The 18,793-nt window shown below is 36.7% G+C and overlaps 1 protein-coding gene and 1 long non-coding RNA gene across 2 annotated transcripts in view; one reads left to right on the top strand and one right to left on the bottom strand.

Moving 5' to 3' along the window:
* Positions 1-18,174, bottom strand: part of LOC131049235 (uncharacterized) — a 41,534-nt gene extending 23,360 nt beyond the window's left edge. Inside the window, exon 1 of the long non-coding RNA XR_009106686.2 lies at positions 17,206-18,174. This is a non-coding gene — a long non-coding RNA (uncharacterized LOC131049235). The remainder of the gene's footprint in view (positions 1-17,205) is intronic.
* Positions 1-18,793, top strand: part of LOC131049234 (acireductone dioxygenase 3) — a 160,813-nt gene that overhangs the window by 32,776 nt on the left and 109,244 nt on the right. Inside the window, exons 2-3 of the mRNA XM_057983279.2 lie at positions 1,872-1,980; positions 14,658-14,752. Of these exons, the coding sequence (XP_057839262.1) occupies positions 1,872-1,980; positions 14,658-14,752 (204 nt within the window). The remainder of the gene's footprint in view (positions 1-1,871; positions 1,981-14,657; positions 14,753-18,793) is intronic.

Raw genomic sequence — 18,793 nt, 5'->3', positions numbered from 1 at the left:
TTTCAAACCAAAATTGCTTTTGCCAGCAAGAATAACATTGATTGTGTTGATCACTAATGAGAATTGCTGGACCCTGATATGAAATGAATGCAGTTCGCTGTGTCTAGTATAGTCACTGTCAAGGGATTTGATGATGTCTACAGTTATAATGGTGTTGCTTTTATGACAAATTTTGCTGCACTTTGAAGGCAATTTTCTGTCAAGGGCAGAGGCAATATCGATTTTGTGTTGATCAAATGAAATGATCAACACAAAGATATAGTCACTTGCAAAGTGTTGATACTCCATCACAGGCGCTTGGTGATTTTTATTTAATGCTTTGTAGTTGAAATGATGAACATCTCTGTTGCATCCATTTCATATTTCATAGTTATCCATTAAATAAAAGCTTGCTGTTCCAGATCGTAGATTCTTTGGGGAAACCAATTTGATATGAATCACTCTTCATATTAAATACCCAAGAATCGATTCATAAAGGCAAAACATCATACGTTAAATGCGTTACAGTTATTAACAAAGGACTTCGAACTTTGCACTTCAAACCTTTAAAAGTGATTGCCTTGTAAACATCTTGTAAATGCAAACGCCTCATATTAAATATGTTGTAATTATCATTTATAGCCATGCCTAGAACTTCAAAATTCAATCTTTAAATAGAAAGATCTGGCTATATCAAATTTAATGATTTGCATTGATCCCTTCAAATCGTGGTTATCAATTTTTAAATGCCCTTTACCTGCATGACAACTTCCATTTAGTGGATTGCATTCATTGTTTGAAATCATCCTTGAGTCTTGAAACTCATATTGGATGTGGTTTGTACAGACAGAATAGTGGCGTGTTTAGCTTGAAGTGGCGCCAATCACATTTGCATTGCATGAATAAACTTTCCAATCGCATGTACAGCTTGCACGTATTAAAGATGTCATCACTTCCTTGTCCATTGCACTCGTTGGATAGATTGTTTCATATTATAATTTCGAGGCAGCATTATTTCACTTCATCCTAAGGCGAATCTTGCCTTGCCAGGAGATATTGTTCCAATCATAGATCATCATAGTTAAAGGACGAAATGTCCTTGGTCAAAGGATGGGGTGATTCTAGCCTAGTATGGATAGCTTTGGTCAAAGGACGAGATGGTTCTAGCCTAGGACGGGTAGCTTTGGTCAAAGGACAAGATGGTTCTTTGATTTCTATGTCTTAGCCAAATTTTGAACTTGAAGGTGAATCACTCAAGCTTAACCATTGCACTTATAAACTCACTTCTTGCTGACCTATCTAAAGGAATCCACTCAGCACTTTATTCTAAAACTACGACAAAAGCAAAGAGGGGTCCCCATTTGTGATGGGTTGATGTGTGATTTGGTCACAACACTTAGCACTTATTGTTCTATATTTTGTATTTTTGTTATCAATATTTTTGCTGAAGTTATATTAAGTACTCAATTTGTCTTATCTCTTATATTTCTATTGCTCCTTTTGTTCTTATTTGGTCATTTCTGGACTTATTTTGATGTCATTAATGGCCATTATAAGCAATCAAGTATAATAATAAGCGTCTAAATTATCTTTATGATTTTCATTCTGTTTTTCTGTAGGAATATATCCTTCTTTGTGGCTTTCCTATGAATTAGAATGGCCTGTAACATGATGTATGTGAGGGGATTCCAAAACCATTGTAGCTTTAAGTTTATTTGTTATATTTGTTTCGTTGTGTTATAATTGCAATCAATTGTGACCACCTGATTGCACATCTGAGTATAATAGCAGGCTTGTATTTAATAGTTTATTTCAAGGCATTATCACCATGTATAGGCTTTTTAGTTGCATTAATTTGTCTTTATCCATCTGAAATGACCTTTTCACTATAGGTAAACCTTCCTCCTATGGAAGCCTGGTACTTTGATGAGTTGGGCGAAGATCAAAGGCTACCACACCAGACAAATCCTCCACAATATGTCTCATTAGAAAAATTAGCAGGTACTTTTCTTTCCAATTCATTCAGGTGTTGTCTCAACTTTCAATTATTCAATTTAAATATAACTCAAAATATTTGTTTTGAAAACAATCCTTTAGCTGATTTTAAGTGTAGTTGAGTTATTTTCTGTAGTAGCTGTACATTTCATGGCCAATTAAATGTGGGACTGTACACCCATAGTTAGGGACATTCAATATGAATGGAACTCTTACCAGGATAATAAGTATATTTCCTCCATTGTAATATAAAGTACAGAGTTAGCAAAGCCAAGGATTTTATGTCATTTAGCTTCAAAATGTGAATTTATCTGACTTACCACATCAGTTTGTCAACATTAGATCTACCACATCTTTAAGGATATTAGAGAGGGTTGGGGACCTGGGCTACTCTGTTAGTGTTTTTTAAACAGAAATGCCATTCATTGAATCGTATCTGTGCGTGAATTATTAATTGTATCTAAGGGGTGGTTGACATTTTGATGGCATGAAACAAGGATGATGTTATAATTGCTGGTAGCTCTAGGGGCCTCTGTAAGGATCTACATTTGAGAGTGACACTTGAAGAAAAAGAGCCAAGCACCTCTTATAGGACCAAAAATATAACAGTCTCATTAAAAATGTTCAAGATTTGTGAATGCCTACAAGTTAGATATGTGTACTAAAACTTGTTCTTGGTGCCCATGGCATGTTCTAGGGTTTTGGCTTTCAATTTAAAATCATACCTACTTAATCTTCGTAAGGAAGTTTTAAATGGACTTTGATTTTTATAATTGAATTTGATTCATGTAGACGGGTTTCTAGTAAATGCATACAAAGTATGCCATTCAACACAGGATGAAGTTCTTGTTACACCTACTTATTAGTAATTTCTTGCATTTCAAGCAAAAGTAGAACTCGAGATTGGAGAATTGAAGCAGATGCTGGTGTTAGATAGTAAATATGTCTGCCTTTGGCATGCTGAAAGATGAGAGCTAAGACTTAAATCTTAGACCGTGCTTCTTTGAATTAGCATTTTACTTTAATACAAGTTTCTAATGCATATAATCTAGTTCTAACTGCTGGTTATGTTAGATGCTTGGGAGTGTTTGTGAAAGTAATTATCCTTTCTTTAACTTTCCAACTACAAGTTTATTTTGATTAGTAATAGTATCTTCTAGTATTTTAGTATTCAATAACCAATATGTTAGTCACTGCAAAACTAGGAAGGTTTATCTAGGTATGTGCCATAGTTGAAATCTCAAAGCCCCTTGTTCACATGGTCAAGATCCATTATTTCTAGGGCACTTGGACCCAATTATTGAAAATTAAAGGTTTGCCTCTGTGGTATTTTAATTGCAATTTGTTAAAATGCGATTAGATGAGAACACGTCTTAAAAGGTAATTTAAAATTGTATATTCTCAGTGGCATTGCCAACCTTAAAGCCCAATTCGATTGACTATGATGTTTAAGAATGTGACATTAGTAAACTTTGAACATTTCCTATGTCGATCCCACCAAGGAAAGTCAACTGAAATGGTGATGATGGTAGAAAAACTTGATTATATGTTTAAGTCATCTAAAAATAGCATCAACACAAAGTGAAACGATGGGAAAGCAAAAACCAATTAGTAAGGAATAGCCCTTGATATAGGTGATTTGATCAAGGGGAAAGTTAAAATTTTTAAAGCAACAAAGCAACATATCTTAGCCATTCATTGTTTTAGGCACCATGTTAAGAAAGAAAGTGAATCTTAAAGTGAAGGAAAGTCTTTTCCAAGCTATTTTAAGCGTTGATTGCTTTTATTCAAAAGAATGCTGATAGATTTTTAATAAGCAACTTCAAAGCAGTATTTAATTTTAATTTATTCTAGAAACTTCTGTTAGAGAGCCTATAAATAGATCTCAAGTACATAGAATGCAATGAGCGTTTATGCCAAGCTTATGTTGCAGAATTTTTCATTCAAGTGGAAGAGTTAGATTATTGTGTTGTAGGTATGAAATTTTGTTAGGTTATCAATGAAGAAAGTTTGTGTTTAACTTTCTATGGCATCTATTAGCTATCCTTCAGATTAGCTTTGGTGGCTTTTGGTTATTATTCCTTTCCAATCTCATACTTCTTTCATTTCTCTCATTGATAATATTTCCTTTGTTCAACTTCAATTCCAATATTTATTTTTTATACAAGTTTGTAGATATTTGTTTTTTTCAATAAATAGTATTGTTGTTTAGTTGAAAAACACGAAAGTTCATGGTAATGCTTTTAGTCTTTGTGCTCCTATCTCCAAGATCAAAATGATAGGTCTAGATTGTTTTAAAGCATTTTACTTTCTTGCAGAACTCCCCAAAAATGATTTGTATGGGATGGATAAGTAGCAATTTAGTTTATTTTTGTTAGATTTTAGGAGCATATTAAATTAGGAAATTTTAGGAGAGGATTTCTTCACATGTTGTATCATTTTGTGTTGTCACAAAATTGACAAATTGTAATGTCCCCATCCTTCCAACATCTTTGATAGCTCCAACCTTTTTGGAGAGCACTAGCCTGGTCGGAGTGGAGTTCAGATATTGACAGTGGATTCTAGGGATCAAGTTGAGTTTGTCAACTCTATTTAGATGTAATTTCAGCATTTCGAGTACATCCAAATTTTGTGGAGGAATATTTTATTTTTGGAAAGTGTCAAATTTTATAAGATTGATCTCTAGTGAGCTTCTGGTTTGTTGGCACATTCAGATTTCACTGTTGGGCTAATTATGTATTTTCTGTAATCTTGGCTGGTTGTGCAGAAAATATTTTAATAATTAAAGCAAAAAATCAAAAGGACCACTTATGTTAAATATTTATTGGTGTTTAAAGTCTCTTTTATAGTTTAAGAAGTGATTTTATAGTTTATATTTCAGGAAGTTGCACAGGGTGTTATAAAACGAGCTGAGGGAAAAAAAATTCATTCTGAAGATGATAATTTCACTTTCTGAGATTTTGTGTTTGTGGCTGAATTTTACTGGTGGGACAAAAATCCGAAAGGCAGAGCAATTCTATCCAAGGATCGACAGTGAGCTGAAGATTTGAGAGTTTGGAGATGAGAACTCTTGAATTCTGTTGGAGCAATTTCATCTAAAAGTTGCCATTGTGCTGAATGTTTACAAATAAGGGTTTGGAGCAAATTGATATATATTTCCCGGGTTTTCTAGGTTTGCAAATACAAATCAATTGAACATTTGTGAACACATAGTAAATATAGTTTTGTGTTGTGTGCAAATGGTGAAAAGGCAAAAATATAGGTGTGTTAGTGAAATAATAATTAAAAATAATTGTGTTGTATGTGCAGTGAAAAAGTGAATTAAAAATTATATATTTTAATTTGCAACTGGGAATATGTGCAGTAAAAGCCTTTGAAAATTCCTATTTAGCTATTTGGGGTCCTTAATGCTAGCACAATAGCCAAAAAGTGAGCTGCCACCATCAACCTAGCCATGTACCATATATTCATATTGGAAGAAGGCACTGATAATTGTTGAAAGGCTCAAAGCCTTATTTTAGTCCCGGCAGAACTCATTGGAATATCTTCCCGAGTCATAAGGAGACAAAAAAATGGCTCAACATAGCTATCATTTGGGTTAGTAAATCTAGGGCAGCATTTCCCTTGCTGCCATACCATTAACAAAGGCTGCCGTACCTTCTTTAATAGGTGTCGTACAGCTATTGGGAGATATAAGCTAAATTACTATGGGATATTGTTGTCTAGTCTTCTCTGCAGGTCAGCCAATATTTTATTAATGTTGACATCTTCTTAATATTTCAGTTTTTTCGCACAAATTTCTGAGTATGTAATTGAATAACAAGAAGGCACAGAGTTGAAAATAATTTTCTGCTGACTATATAATACCATGGTTTTGTATAAATGAAATGTTATCCATATGTGGAATTGAGAATTCAACGTTATGATAATTATTTGCCATATTTTTAAAAATAAGTTGAAACCAAAATTAGAACAGCAGATATACAAACTGTTTGATAAAATGTCTTGGGGAAATCCATAATCCAAGGAATGATTTTATGAATAATCTAGAATTTTAGTTGCAGTAGTTCTAAGTGCTTGCATTTCAGAACACTCCATATTTGGCTTCGTGAAAAGTGTTTGATGAAGTGTCTACATGCTAACACCTACAATAGTGCAACTTGGAACAAAATATTTTGGTAGTAGTTTCTACACAAATTAAAATGTTAACATTGTTTGGCACCCACTATGCAGCAAAGTTGTTTATACAAACTTTATATTGAATATTTCATGATAAATGTATTAAAATAATATTGTAATATTTCTTTAATGGTCATCCTAGTTAGTCACTTAGTTTCTTTTAGAATGTTTCTTTTTGTGTTTCTATTTTCGATCGTTTCCGTTTTGGAAAGATCCTCTTGTAATCTCTATATAAGTAGCCTTTGTCTCCTTTGCAATAAATAACAATAATGAATTATCATTTCATGGTATTAGAGCAAGGAAAATTTTTTTTGACGGATTTTTTTAAAAATTCGTGGTAACTTGGAATTTTTTCCAGAAGTTTTCTGAATCGTTTTTAATGAAAAAACCTGGGTTTTTTTTTTGCTGTTGTAGAAACGAAGGGCTCTTTGCTGGAGGGAAAAAATCATGGATGGAGGGTTTTTTGATTTAAAAAAAAAAAAATCATGGATGAGGGTTTTCTGTTTCTTTTTCCACAAAAAAACATGGAGGGAGGGTTTTCTAATTTGTTTTCCACAAAAAAATCATGGATGGAGGGTTTTCCGACTTTTTTCCATAGAAAATCATGGATGAAGGGTTTTCTGATTTTTTTTCCAAAAAAAATCATGGAGGGTTTTTTGATTTTTTTCCAAAAAAAATTCATGATGGGTTTTTTTGTTTTTTGTGCGATTTTTTTTACAAAAATCGTGGGTTCTTTTTCTCCAAATTTTTGAGTTTTCTTGTTTTTACCGTTTTTCTACAAAACAAAGGATTTTTTCACAAAATTGTGTGTGATTTCAGCATCACATCAAGGGTTTGACGATTTTGTAAAATCGTACGTGATTTCAGCATCACATCAAGGGTTTGACGCATAGTTGAAAAACTCTGACTCGCCACAGACTCGGCAAACCAAAAATTTGGACTTGAACTCAGCAAAAAAAAAAACCGTAGTTTTACAAAAAAACATAAAGAAATTAATGCATTTAGAGAACATAAGAGCCATAATTGAAACATTACACATCACATACTCATAGTTTCAAACTTTCAACTCTAAAATGTATAATACCAAGATTTCTTCAATGCTAATTATGCTTTTATATGGAGCCTAATCAAACTCAGAGGTTAAATTTTCCCTACTTCCATCGGTGCAATTTCCCCCTATATTTTTCGACGGGGGTTTGGGGGCAGCGCCCCTTGCGCGCTTTATTATTTTATCAAGGCGTCGAGTGTTATTTTTCTTTTATTTTTCACTCCCTCAGTTATGCCAAATGAAGGCAATTTTTTTATAAAAAAACACAATTTAAAGCTTGCATGACTTTTTATCTGGGTCGCGCGAGTCCATTTGAAAAACTCGCGAGTCCATGCAAAAGACTCGCGCGAGTCCTTGCAAAAGACTCGCGAGTCTTTCAGATGGACTCGCCAAGACTTGCCTCGTGAGTCCTTGGCGAGTCGACTCGTGGCTCCCATGGACTTGCGAGTCCGTGGCGAGTCCACGAGTTTTAAAACTATGGTTTGACGTTTTTTCCCACAAAATCGTGGTTTCTTGTAGCTTGTGTTGGGTCACACCTAGAGTTTCTAGGGTGAACAGTGTTCTTCTGCAAAAGTTTTTGACGGTTTTTGTACAAAATCGTGGGTGTTGCTTCTATTGATGATTTTTGACAAAATTGTGTTATTTCAAAACTATGAAGTTTTTTGAGAAGCTGATCTCGGTGTAAGAGAGGGATAGATTTGTTACCCAACATTAGGTTGGAGGATTGTGGTCGATAGATTATGATAAACTTGGTCATATCTAGAAGTTCTGTAGAACCATTGAGGGTCTTAACAGTAGGCTCATGTCGCAGAGCGTTTGGAAGAGAAGGGGGCAGCTTTTTATGCTTTCATGGCCAAATGACTTGCAAATTATGTCAAGTCTTTTGTAGGGTAGTTAGTAGGATGATGACTAAGGGAGGGTATTAAAATGATATTGTAATATTTCTATAATGGTCATCTTAGTTAGTCGTTTAGTTTCTTTTAGAATGTTCTTTTTCATATTTCTATTCTTGATCATTTCTGTTTTGAAAAGATCCTCTTGTAATCTTTATATAAGGAGCCTTTGTCTCCTTTGTAATATATAACAATAACGAATTATCATTTCAAAATGATCATCCAATCTCCTCAAGCTTTTGTTTTGCAGCCTAACTTAAATTGGTTTGAAAAGGAATAAGAAGATTTCTTGGATAGTCTAACTTAAGTTGGCTAAAATGGTTTAAAAAGGACATTGATAAATTTCACACATTTCCCATTGCAACACCACTAGGGAAAGGTGATCAAGGTGGTGATAATCGTAGAAAAGCGTGACTAGTAACGTATAGCCCTTGACATAGGTGACTTGATCAAGGGGAAAGTTAGTGTCTTAAAGCAACAAGGAAGCACATCCCAACCATTCATTTACTTAGGCACCTAGATCAAGGAAATAAAGTGTAATGTTCCCTGACCGTACAGTATAGCTGGTAAGGCAAAGGAACTACGATGGATAGGCCGTACGGTAGGAAGGAAAGACACTATAATGTTCCCTGACCGTACAATATAGTTGGAAAGGCAAAGGAACTATGACGGATAGGTCGTACGGTAGGAGAGGAAGGATATTCGTACAGTGGAGTGAGGAGGGCCGTATGGTGATGTCAAGCGGGCCGTATGGTGGAGCTCAAGAGGGTCGTACAGTGATGCGGAAGGTGTACGGTGGGGCCAAAGGAGGCCGTACGGTGGTGAGGAAGGTGTACAGTGGGGCCAAAGAAGGCCGTACTGTGGTGAGAGAAGGAGGGTGGTAGTACGGTGTGAGGCTATGAAGGTGCAGAGGTACAGTGAGCTTCAACAGTTGTGTGGTGATCTTCCGGAGTAATGGATTCTGAATATTAGGAGTTCTCCTTATGCATGTAACCCAGATTAACAGATACGCAACTGGAGAAGGTAAACAATGATAAAATTCAAGATTTGCCAGATTCGGAACGAGTACAAAGACAAAATAGGGTGAAAAGTGAACCTCACCGAAACTGCAAATACCAAATAGGGAGGATCTTTCACCTCCGAAATGGCAGATAATAGAACTCCAATAGGAATTCGCACAATAGAGAAAAGATACCAAAAATTTGCATCCCTACAACAATGACTAACACGGCCATATATATGGGCTCCAAGAAACTTCCCAAAGGGTTACAAACGGGTCGACATGACCAACCAAAACTTGCCTAATCTAATTAAATAAAAAGGGCCCGAAAGATTTGTTATTAAATTTGGGGCCTTACAACAAAGTAATTAGATTTATTATTTAATTATATTGGGGATATCACAGTCCTCTCGGGCCAAAAATTGCTTGCCCTCAAGCAATTGTAGACTTGGATGCTCCAGAATTTGCTCGCCTTCCCAGGTGGCATCCTTGATGGGTAGATTCTTCCAGCGTATAAGGAACTCTTTGACTGTGCGTGTTCTCAACCTCTTTTCTCTGACATCGATGATCTCTGCCGACTCCAGAATTAGTTTCCCTTCTTCGTTGATGGGTGGCAGATACTTGGACACTGTGACGCACTACCCGACAACCTTCTTCAAATTTGACACATGAATATAACATTTATCTTTCATTTAACATGAACCAGGTGAGTGCATGATAGGAGATTGCCTCCTGCCACCTTGACATCGAACCCTTCATGCTCCTTTGTACACAAACCCCTTCGGTTGATGAGTGACGAGTTTATGAAGTTGAGCGAGGCCCCACTGAAGAGCATAACAAGAACTCATTGCCCTTGGAGTGTACCACGTACTCTAAATACAGTGCACCTTGGGGTACCCGCTAGTGTGGCAATGACGCCCCCCCTCCGTACCAATGTGGAGATTCTCTCTGCTAGGCTGGTTTCTTCGGCCGATTCTTCCCTTGGGGTTTCGCTTTCTTCATGCTCCTCTTCTCCATCAGACATCACCTCAATATAGTGAATCTTTCCTTTGCCCAAACATCGGTGTCTTGGTTCCCATGGTTCTTTGCAGGTGAAACACAACTTCTTCCTTTTGAGTTCGTGTCTTGTGGCTTGTTCGAGTGATGACCCCTTCGGATAGGGTTAATTATCCTTCTCCCTCAGAACGAAAGGTGGTTTGGTATGTGCAAAACTTCTGGAAGAGGAAGATGTTGCCATGTTACGAGCCTTTTTTATTGCTTCCGTGAGCGTGCTGGGGTTGAACCCTTTCACCCAACCTTTCAGTGGTTCCATCAATCCATCCATGAACAAGACCACCAATCTCCGCTCTGAGATGTCAGTTACCAACACGGATAGTCTTTGGAATTTTGTGATGTAACTGTCCATAGATCGCAACTGCTTTAGTTGAACCAACTCCTTGCAACTGAGTTTTGGATCCTTCCCGTCAAATCGATCTATGAGCTTCTCTGTGAATTCGACATAGGAAGTTATCTGGTCATGGCCAAGAGTGACCATTCCATGATGCCACCATTCATGCGCGACCCCTTCGAGGTGGAGTGCTGCAAACTTGATAGCTTCATCCTCAGGCATCGGGTTGAGTTGGAAGTAAATATCTTCTTTTTGAACCCAGGCACGTGCCAAGGTCGCTTCAGCCCCATCAAAGGATGATAGGTTGATCTTGCCAACCTTCCGCTTGATGTCATTGTTATAGTGTCCATAATGGCCCCAACTTCTACCGCCTGAGTATTTCATCTGGAGCTCCACATAATCCTTGAAGGATATGCCCCCCTCGAGATTTGCATCCCTCCAATCTTGACTCAACTGTGCTTGCATCTCCTGAAAGGTAGGCTCTTGCTCCCGCCGTGGTGCTTCTGATTTTTGAGGAAAAGTCGGCATCAGCAGCCGTGAATGTGAGCGTTGGACGTTTGACCTTCCCGTGACCGATCATCACCTTGTCCATTTTGTTCTCCATTCATTTTTCCCAAGGCCAATTGTCGTAAGGTTTCCTCCATGATTTGTTGTCATTGCTCTCCTCTGGTTAGGGTGTCGTTGAGCTGAGCTTGGCTTTTGGTTAGCTCCCTTAATAGTGCCATGACTTCTCTTGTTGGGTCCTGTGGTTCCCCTATTCGATCAGCTGAAAGGTACCTCCTTCTGGTGTACACTTGCATCCACTACATGACAGGCTGGCAAGATCACAAGCTCTGATACCACTCTAATGTTCCCTAACCATATGGTATAGTTGGTAAAGCAAAGGAACTACGATGGATAGGCCGTACGGTAGGAAGGAAAGACACTGTAATGTTCCCTAACTGTACAGTATAGCTGGAAAGGCAAAGGAACTACGATGGATAGGCCGTACGGTAGGAGAGGAAGGAGAGTTGTATGGTGTAAGTGTTGTACGGTGGAGTGAGGAGGGTCGTACAGTGTAAGGGCCGTACGGTGATGTCAAGTAGGCCATACAGTGGAGCTCAAGAGGGTCATATGGTGGTGTGGAAGGTGTACGGTGGGGCCAAATGAGGTCGTACGGTGGTGAGGAAGGTGTACGGTGGGCCCAAAGGAGGCCGTACGGTGGTGAGGAAGGTGTATGGTGGGGCCAAGAAGGTCGTACAGTGGTGAGAGAAGGAGGGTGGTAGTACGGTGTGAGGCTATGAAGGTGCAGAGGTATGGTGAGCTTCAGCGGTTGTGTGGTGATCTTCCGGAGTAATGGATTTTGAATATTAGGAGTTCTCCTTATGCATGTAACCCAGATTAACAGATACACAACTGGAGAAGGTAAACAATGATAAAATTCAAGATTTGCCAGATCCGGAACGAGTACAAAGACAAAATAGGGTGAGAGGTGAACCTCACCGAAACTGCAAATACCAAATAGGGAGGATCTTTCACCTCTGAAATGGCGGATAATAGAACTCCAACAGGAATTCGCACAATAGAGAAAAGATACCAAAAATTCGCATCCCTACAACAATGACTAACACGGCCATATATATGGGCTCTGAAAAACTTCCCAAAGGGTTACAAATGGGCTGACATGACCAACCAAAACTTGCCTAATCTAATTAAATAAAAAGGGACAGAAAGATTTGTTATTAAATTTGGGGCCTTACAACAAAGTAATTAGATTTATTGTTTAATTATATTGGGGAAATTGGTTTGAAAAGGAACAAGAAGATTTCTTGGACAGTCTAACTTAAGTTGGCTATAATGGTTAAAAAAGGACATTGATAAATTTCACACATTTCCCATTGCAACACCACTAGGGAAAGGTGATCAAGGTGGTGATAATCGTAGAAAAGCGTGACTAGTAACGTATAGCCCTTGACATAGGCGACTTGATCAAGGGGAAAGTTAGTGTTTTAAAGCAACAAGGAAGCACGTCCCAACCATTCATTGACTTAGGCACCTAGATCAAGGAAATAAAGTGAATCTTAAAACAAAGAAAAGCCTTCTTTAGAGTATTTTAAGTGTCTTTCACTTCTTTTCAAAAGAGTAGAGATAGAGTTGATTTAAAAGCAGTTTTAGAGTAATATTTTATTTTTATTTTTCCCAAGAAGCTTCTCTTAGAGAGCTTATAGATATACATCCCTTGAGCACATTAAGTGTAATGAGAGCTTGTACCAAGCTTATGTTGTAGAAGTTTTCCTTCAAGCAGAAGAGTTAGATTATCATGTTGTATGTGTAAGATGTTGTCAAGTTATCAATAAAGAAGATTTGTGTTTAAATTTGTTGATCTCTTTTTAACAATAGACAGTATTGTTCTTTTGCAAAATAGAAAAACTTGTGATAAGATAAAGTACTTTCAGTCCTATGCTCCTACCACTGAGATAAAAGATATAGTTTTAGATTATTTTCAAGAATTTCACTTTAATGCAAAACGCCAAGAAAATAATTTGTACAATGTGCATTAGTAGCAATCTGGTTTATTTGCTTTAGATATTAGATGTAGATTAAATTAGGAGTCTTACCCACAAATTTGAAGAGAGGATTTCTTCACATGCTGTTCCGTTTTGTTTTGTCATTAAAGTGACAAATTAAATAACTAACAAATCCTTTGAACAGAAGCTGCCCTCCCCCTATCAACCATAGAATTTGATTGGGAGGGTGAAGCTTTTCCTGAGCTTCCCTATCAACCATAGAATCTGATTGGAAGGGTGAAGCTTTGCCCGAGCTTCCCTGGGGAACTTCAATCAGAGTTGTTGCATCAATTCCCTCAGTTATCTCTCAATAACTGCATCAAGATGTCTTCTCTATTTTGAATCAACAAACCAATATAGAAGAAGAGAATTAGCATAATACGGACAAAAGTTGGGATAATGAAGATAATTTCCTCCGTGCACTCGATGAACAGCAGGAATCTGACATGGATGATTTTCTTGATAATTAGATGTCTTGATTCCCCTCCCCAAGATCACTACTATCACCCAGATTAGAAGCAAAATCACCAAGACAAGCTATGGGGACACTGGAAAGCTACAAGGCAGAAAAACAGAATTGGAATTGTTATGCTTTGAGGCTCGTAACTGGATTAAGGAAGGTACCCAATGGAGAATGGATGCCTTACCAAAATCAAGAAGTTTTATACATCAAAAAGCTCCTGAGGCGTTGAGACTCTTGGATTAATTTTTGAGGACAGTTCAGATTCTTTTTCTCTTTCTTCCATTTCCAATTAAGTTCTTTTGTCAGACTGTGTAGTTATTCTTGGAATCTTCGTCTTCCTCTCTTTTAAGGGGCAGAGTCACACAAGATTCATTTTAGCATATCACATTGGGAGAAGGTAGTATTTTGTTTTCTGCTCCCTGTTTAATGTGTCTGAAGCTTTCTTTTGTTCAAATTTGAATTCTGAAAAAGGGCTTGGGCTCTCATTGCACGCTTAACATACCAAAAAGAATAGTCACTGCAAAACTATGTACATCTCTTTGGCTCTGGATGCTTGATAATTTCTAAAATTTTCAATGATATATTATATGCGTGCCAAGTTTCACTATGATCAATTTGATTCAGAGCTTATTGTTATGATGCAGTTATTTCAATATAATTTCAATTTTTTCAGTAGTTAATACATGCTTTTATGATTAGTGTTTTTTGTATATGTGCTGACAAGGCATTTTCATTCTCGAAGTTGGATTTATTTTGCCTATTAAAATTGTGCACTAGTTTTACAGGCTATATATCTGCTCTATTATTCATAAAATATAAATTACCAGATTTAGGTGGGGACATGTGACATCCTAAATTCACTTGCATTAAATGTAAACTTTGTCTTGTCTACAGTTATTAAAGACAACCAAAACTTTAAAATTAATCAAATTGGTTCTATTTAAGCGTAATTATTAATGACAGCCAAAATCCAGCTATAAACAGATTGAAAGATTATCTGCAGGACTGGGTGGAGATTGAAAAAAAAAGAAAGATAATGTAGGTCATGTGGGTTGAAATATCTCAAATGGATAAAATTTTGGAGTGCATTTGTGGAGTCATGCAGAGTATGAGACATGCTAATATGGGCTAAATCACAACTGACTTTTGTTTTTATTTTCAATTTAGATATTGGAGTTCTTTACTGGAAGTTGGATGCTGACAATTTTGAGACAGACCCAGAACTGCAAAAGATACGGAAAACCAGAGGATATAACTATAAGGTAAGTAGTTTGTATATACTGACTAATTTTTTTTACTAACATTTTTATTTGTCAAGGAATCAATGGCACATTAACCACCAGAATTTGGAATCAGGGTGGGCTGGCTTGAGCACATTTGTTGATAGGTGTGCTGTAGATCCTTGTCTCTGACCTTACCTTTCTTCTATCTGCATCTATTACCTTTCATGATTCCTTATCTGTCCACCCTTTGGGTACACAACTACCTTTAGCTCTTTATTCACCCTTAATACTTTTCTCAAGGTTTATCTAGAAAATTTGAACTGCGTAAGCACAATGTCAGCGTCGGTGGTTGGTGCAGTCCAATTTTGTTGTTTTCATGTTGAACTCTAGATGACTGCACTGCTAATGGATGATAGCATCAGCTATTAGGAATTAGGTGTGAGTCTTTCACTTGGACTCGCAAGTCTTTCGCTTGGACTCGCACGACCCAAAAAACTCACCCAACAAGCTAATAAAGTGTTTTTTTTTCTTACTTTTTTCATTCATTTGGCATTGTTTCTTGATGAAAACAGGTTTGTAGGGTTTCAAGTCAGTCTCATTCTCTTCATTAGAATATATACATGAAATATAACATTTAAGTATAAGAATGGATGTTTCAGAGTGGTTTCAAATCTCTAGGAGTTATAATGCAAATTCTAGGTTTTAGAAGATCTTTTAGATTTTCAGACTCAGTCAAATTTCAGTAATTAGTAGGCTCCTAGTAGCATTCTCTTGCTCTCTCTATCTCACTCACTTTATCTGCCCCGAATTTTAGACCTATCTATCTCCCTATCACTCTTCCTCTACCCCCTCTCTCTACCACTCTCTATCTCAGTCTCTCCTCTCTCCCCCAAGATCTAGACCTATCATTATATGTAATTTTGTAAACATTTATAAACTTATGCTGCTATTATACATTTTAAAGTTTGAAACTATGAGTATGAATGATGAAATTTTAAATATTGAGTGATTGGAGATCATATGACATTTGTAATGTTTCAATTATGGTTCTTATGTTCTCTAAATGCATTAATTTCTTTATGTTTTTTTTTGTAAAACTACGGTTTTTTTTTGCTGAGTCCTTTCGCAAGTCTTTCACGAGTCCGAGTCCAAGTCCAGTTTTTTGGTTTGCCGAGTCCATGGCGAGTCCGAGTATTAAAATTTTGGTATATGCTATATACTATTTACTTTTTTTCACAAGGCAGGTTGAGCTCTAAGTGCTAAATATTTACTCAATATGTTAAAGGTCTGAGGACATTAACTCTTGTATTCCACTATGAAGAGTTACATTGTGATTTTAAAAGCACTGATCAATATTTTGCATTTGGTTAAACACAATGATGAATGATTTTAATTTAGTGCCCCAGCCTCTGAAAGAAACATATATATATCATTCTCTTCACAAGCATCAAATACCTTTACAAAAGACTAGATCATTAACTTTATGAGGATGTTTTATGTGAAGTCAATCAGATTTAGCTGTGGAGTACTAACTGCTTGTAAGTGGATGGAACAATAATATCTACAAAAAAGATACAGAAATCTAGGATGTGTTGTGAAACGTTAATAAAATAAAGTACGAATTTTAAGCATGAAACTTTTTCATTTAAAAAGGAAAGAACCAAGAGTGCTCAGTGGTATCAACTTTTCAAAAATAAACTTAAGTCTAGAAAATGAAAGATCAATAAAAGGGTATCTTGGAAGATTTTTTCAACATGCATGATTTTCCTATGTACCTTTGGGATGCATCCCCTACATGTTTTGACCTGCTTCCTATAGGGGAGGTTTTGGGGCCATGGGAATGGATCAAAGATACCCTAACTTGTCCTCATTTTTGAAAAAAATTGAAAACAATTTCGAATCAACAAATCTTGAGAATATGATGATGAATCACGGAGTGTGAATTAAAACGTTGATGCAAAAATTTCTACACAGTTGAAGCCAGAAGCAAATGATATGAATCACAATGGACTGGGGGAATCTAATCTCTCTAAAGGGACAACTAGTTATTTGTAGGACGGCTAGGAAATGTCTAGACGTCCCCTGTAAAGGCCCCTGTCTTTCTTTACCAACAAATTCAGTTTACTTGGTTTAGCATTTTGTCAAACAGTTAGGCAGGTTGACCATGAAGGTTTGATTTTTCTTCTTATCTGTAGTTTTCCTGTTGTTTAGTTGTCCCTGTTGCATTTTATTGTTATTTATGCATTCATTCATCACATACCCATAGGGAATATTTTAAAACAGTCAACAGTTGTTCAAATGTACACTGATACCATCCACAGTACTAACTGAAGACCACTAAGTCAGAACAAATAACAGCTAACAATTAACATTGATTTTTTTTTCCTTCAGCATTCACAATTTTCATGGTTACTGTACTTTCTCCCTACAATATTGTTCATAAATTTAATACACAGATAAAAGATACAGTTGCAAGTGTTTGAACTGGGAACCTGGAAGAAGTCTGTTCGCTGAGAGTCTTGTACCCTATGATCCAAAAGATATCTCCACTCATACAGCGACTGCTGCAACCTCCTTATTCCACGCCACTAATCTGGAAAGTCTCCAAACAGACCCACAGTTACCCCTCTCGCAGCAAATGCAAAGGACACCCACAGGTGTATGTGTTCGGCTAGCAGGTTGATGAACGATGCCTGTCAATGTTGGAGTGGACACGCCCAGGTAATTGGTGATATTTACGCCCAGCCAATAGCATTAACCTCCCAGCAAAAGTAATAAGATTCATGCCCAGCCACAAGCTAAGATCACGACCAGCAGTTATATTGGTGTCGTATGATTCTTTAAAGGTTCAGCACTTAACGTCTGGCCTGTATAATGAAAATACGAAGTTCCCTGTATAACTCCCTTCCCATATGCCCCGCTGTATCAGATTTTAATGTCCAGCAGGAAAGTTAATTACGTCTAGAAAGGTAGTTTGAATGCTGTTCACAGCATGGTGCGTTCGAACTGTCTTGGCTGTTGGCAATCTTAGCGAACTTAATATTCAACATATGCCCAAGCTTTCCCTGTGCAAATGCACGTATATATATGCAGTGGATATGATGTTCAAAGCCTTCGACTATACTGAAGTATGCTCTGTGAAATCTGAACTAAGAATTTTCTGCAACTGGAAACTTCAATACCAAATAACACAGAGTTTGATTATAACTCCTTACCAGTTCAGTGGACTTTGCAGATATTAAACAATCCCAGACTGAAAGATTTGATCCCTTCCTTCAATGCCAGTTTAATCTTAAAGATTTCTCAAACCTGGTCTCTCACAGGCAAGAGAAATGTCTCACTTGAGGGGTTTCGTCCCCAAATGCCGAGAAAATCTCCTCAATGAATTTCCAGAAACACAAATTTCAAGAACACAATTCCAAGATGTCTTTTCGAGACATTAAATGCCCTTATTTAAAATCTCATTTGGGCTCCAATCCCAATGCACCAAGAATGTGGGATAAATAACTTCCTTTTAAAATATCACTTTCTCACTAAAGTGAATAAAATGTACCATTTAAAAATAAAATGATTTTATAAATAAATGTTTTTTTATTTTAATAGTCATTTTATTAATTTAAACTCTCTTTTTCTTTTGAAAATGTCTCTTTCAATATTATAATAATATTTGACACTTAAGGTCACTATTTTATGTGCCCAAGATTTAAAACCTTTCGCCCCGGTTTCAACGAGCTATAACACTAAGGTTGGAATTAAATATTTTAATTAAATTTAAGCAACCTTAGTAAAATAATTAAAATTTTAAATAACTCATTAATGCACCAAATATGCGAAAATTTGACAGAACATATCAGAATCAAGTTCTGATCGCACCCGAGTGATCTTGATGACGAATAATAGCAAACGAGGCCGATCGAGCAACTTACTAAAAATAGAGGGTTTCTCCAAGATTCTTGGAGACCAATCTAGAGGCCAAAAATCACTTTGGAAAGTGGCGTATAACTCCACTAAACCAACTGAGCTCATGGAAACATCAGATCACTCATCTGAACAAGTTGATGTGAACCCAAAATGTCAACT

This window comes from Cryptomeria japonica, chromosome 8, assembly GCF_030272615.1.
Source record: "Cryptomeria japonica chromosome 8, Sugi_1.0, whole genome shotgun sequence".
NCBI lineage: Eukaryota > Viridiplantae > Streptophyta > Pinopsida > Cupressales > Cupressaceae > Cryptomeria > Cryptomeria japonica.
This window is presented reverse-complemented; position numbering and strand designations above follow the sequence as displayed.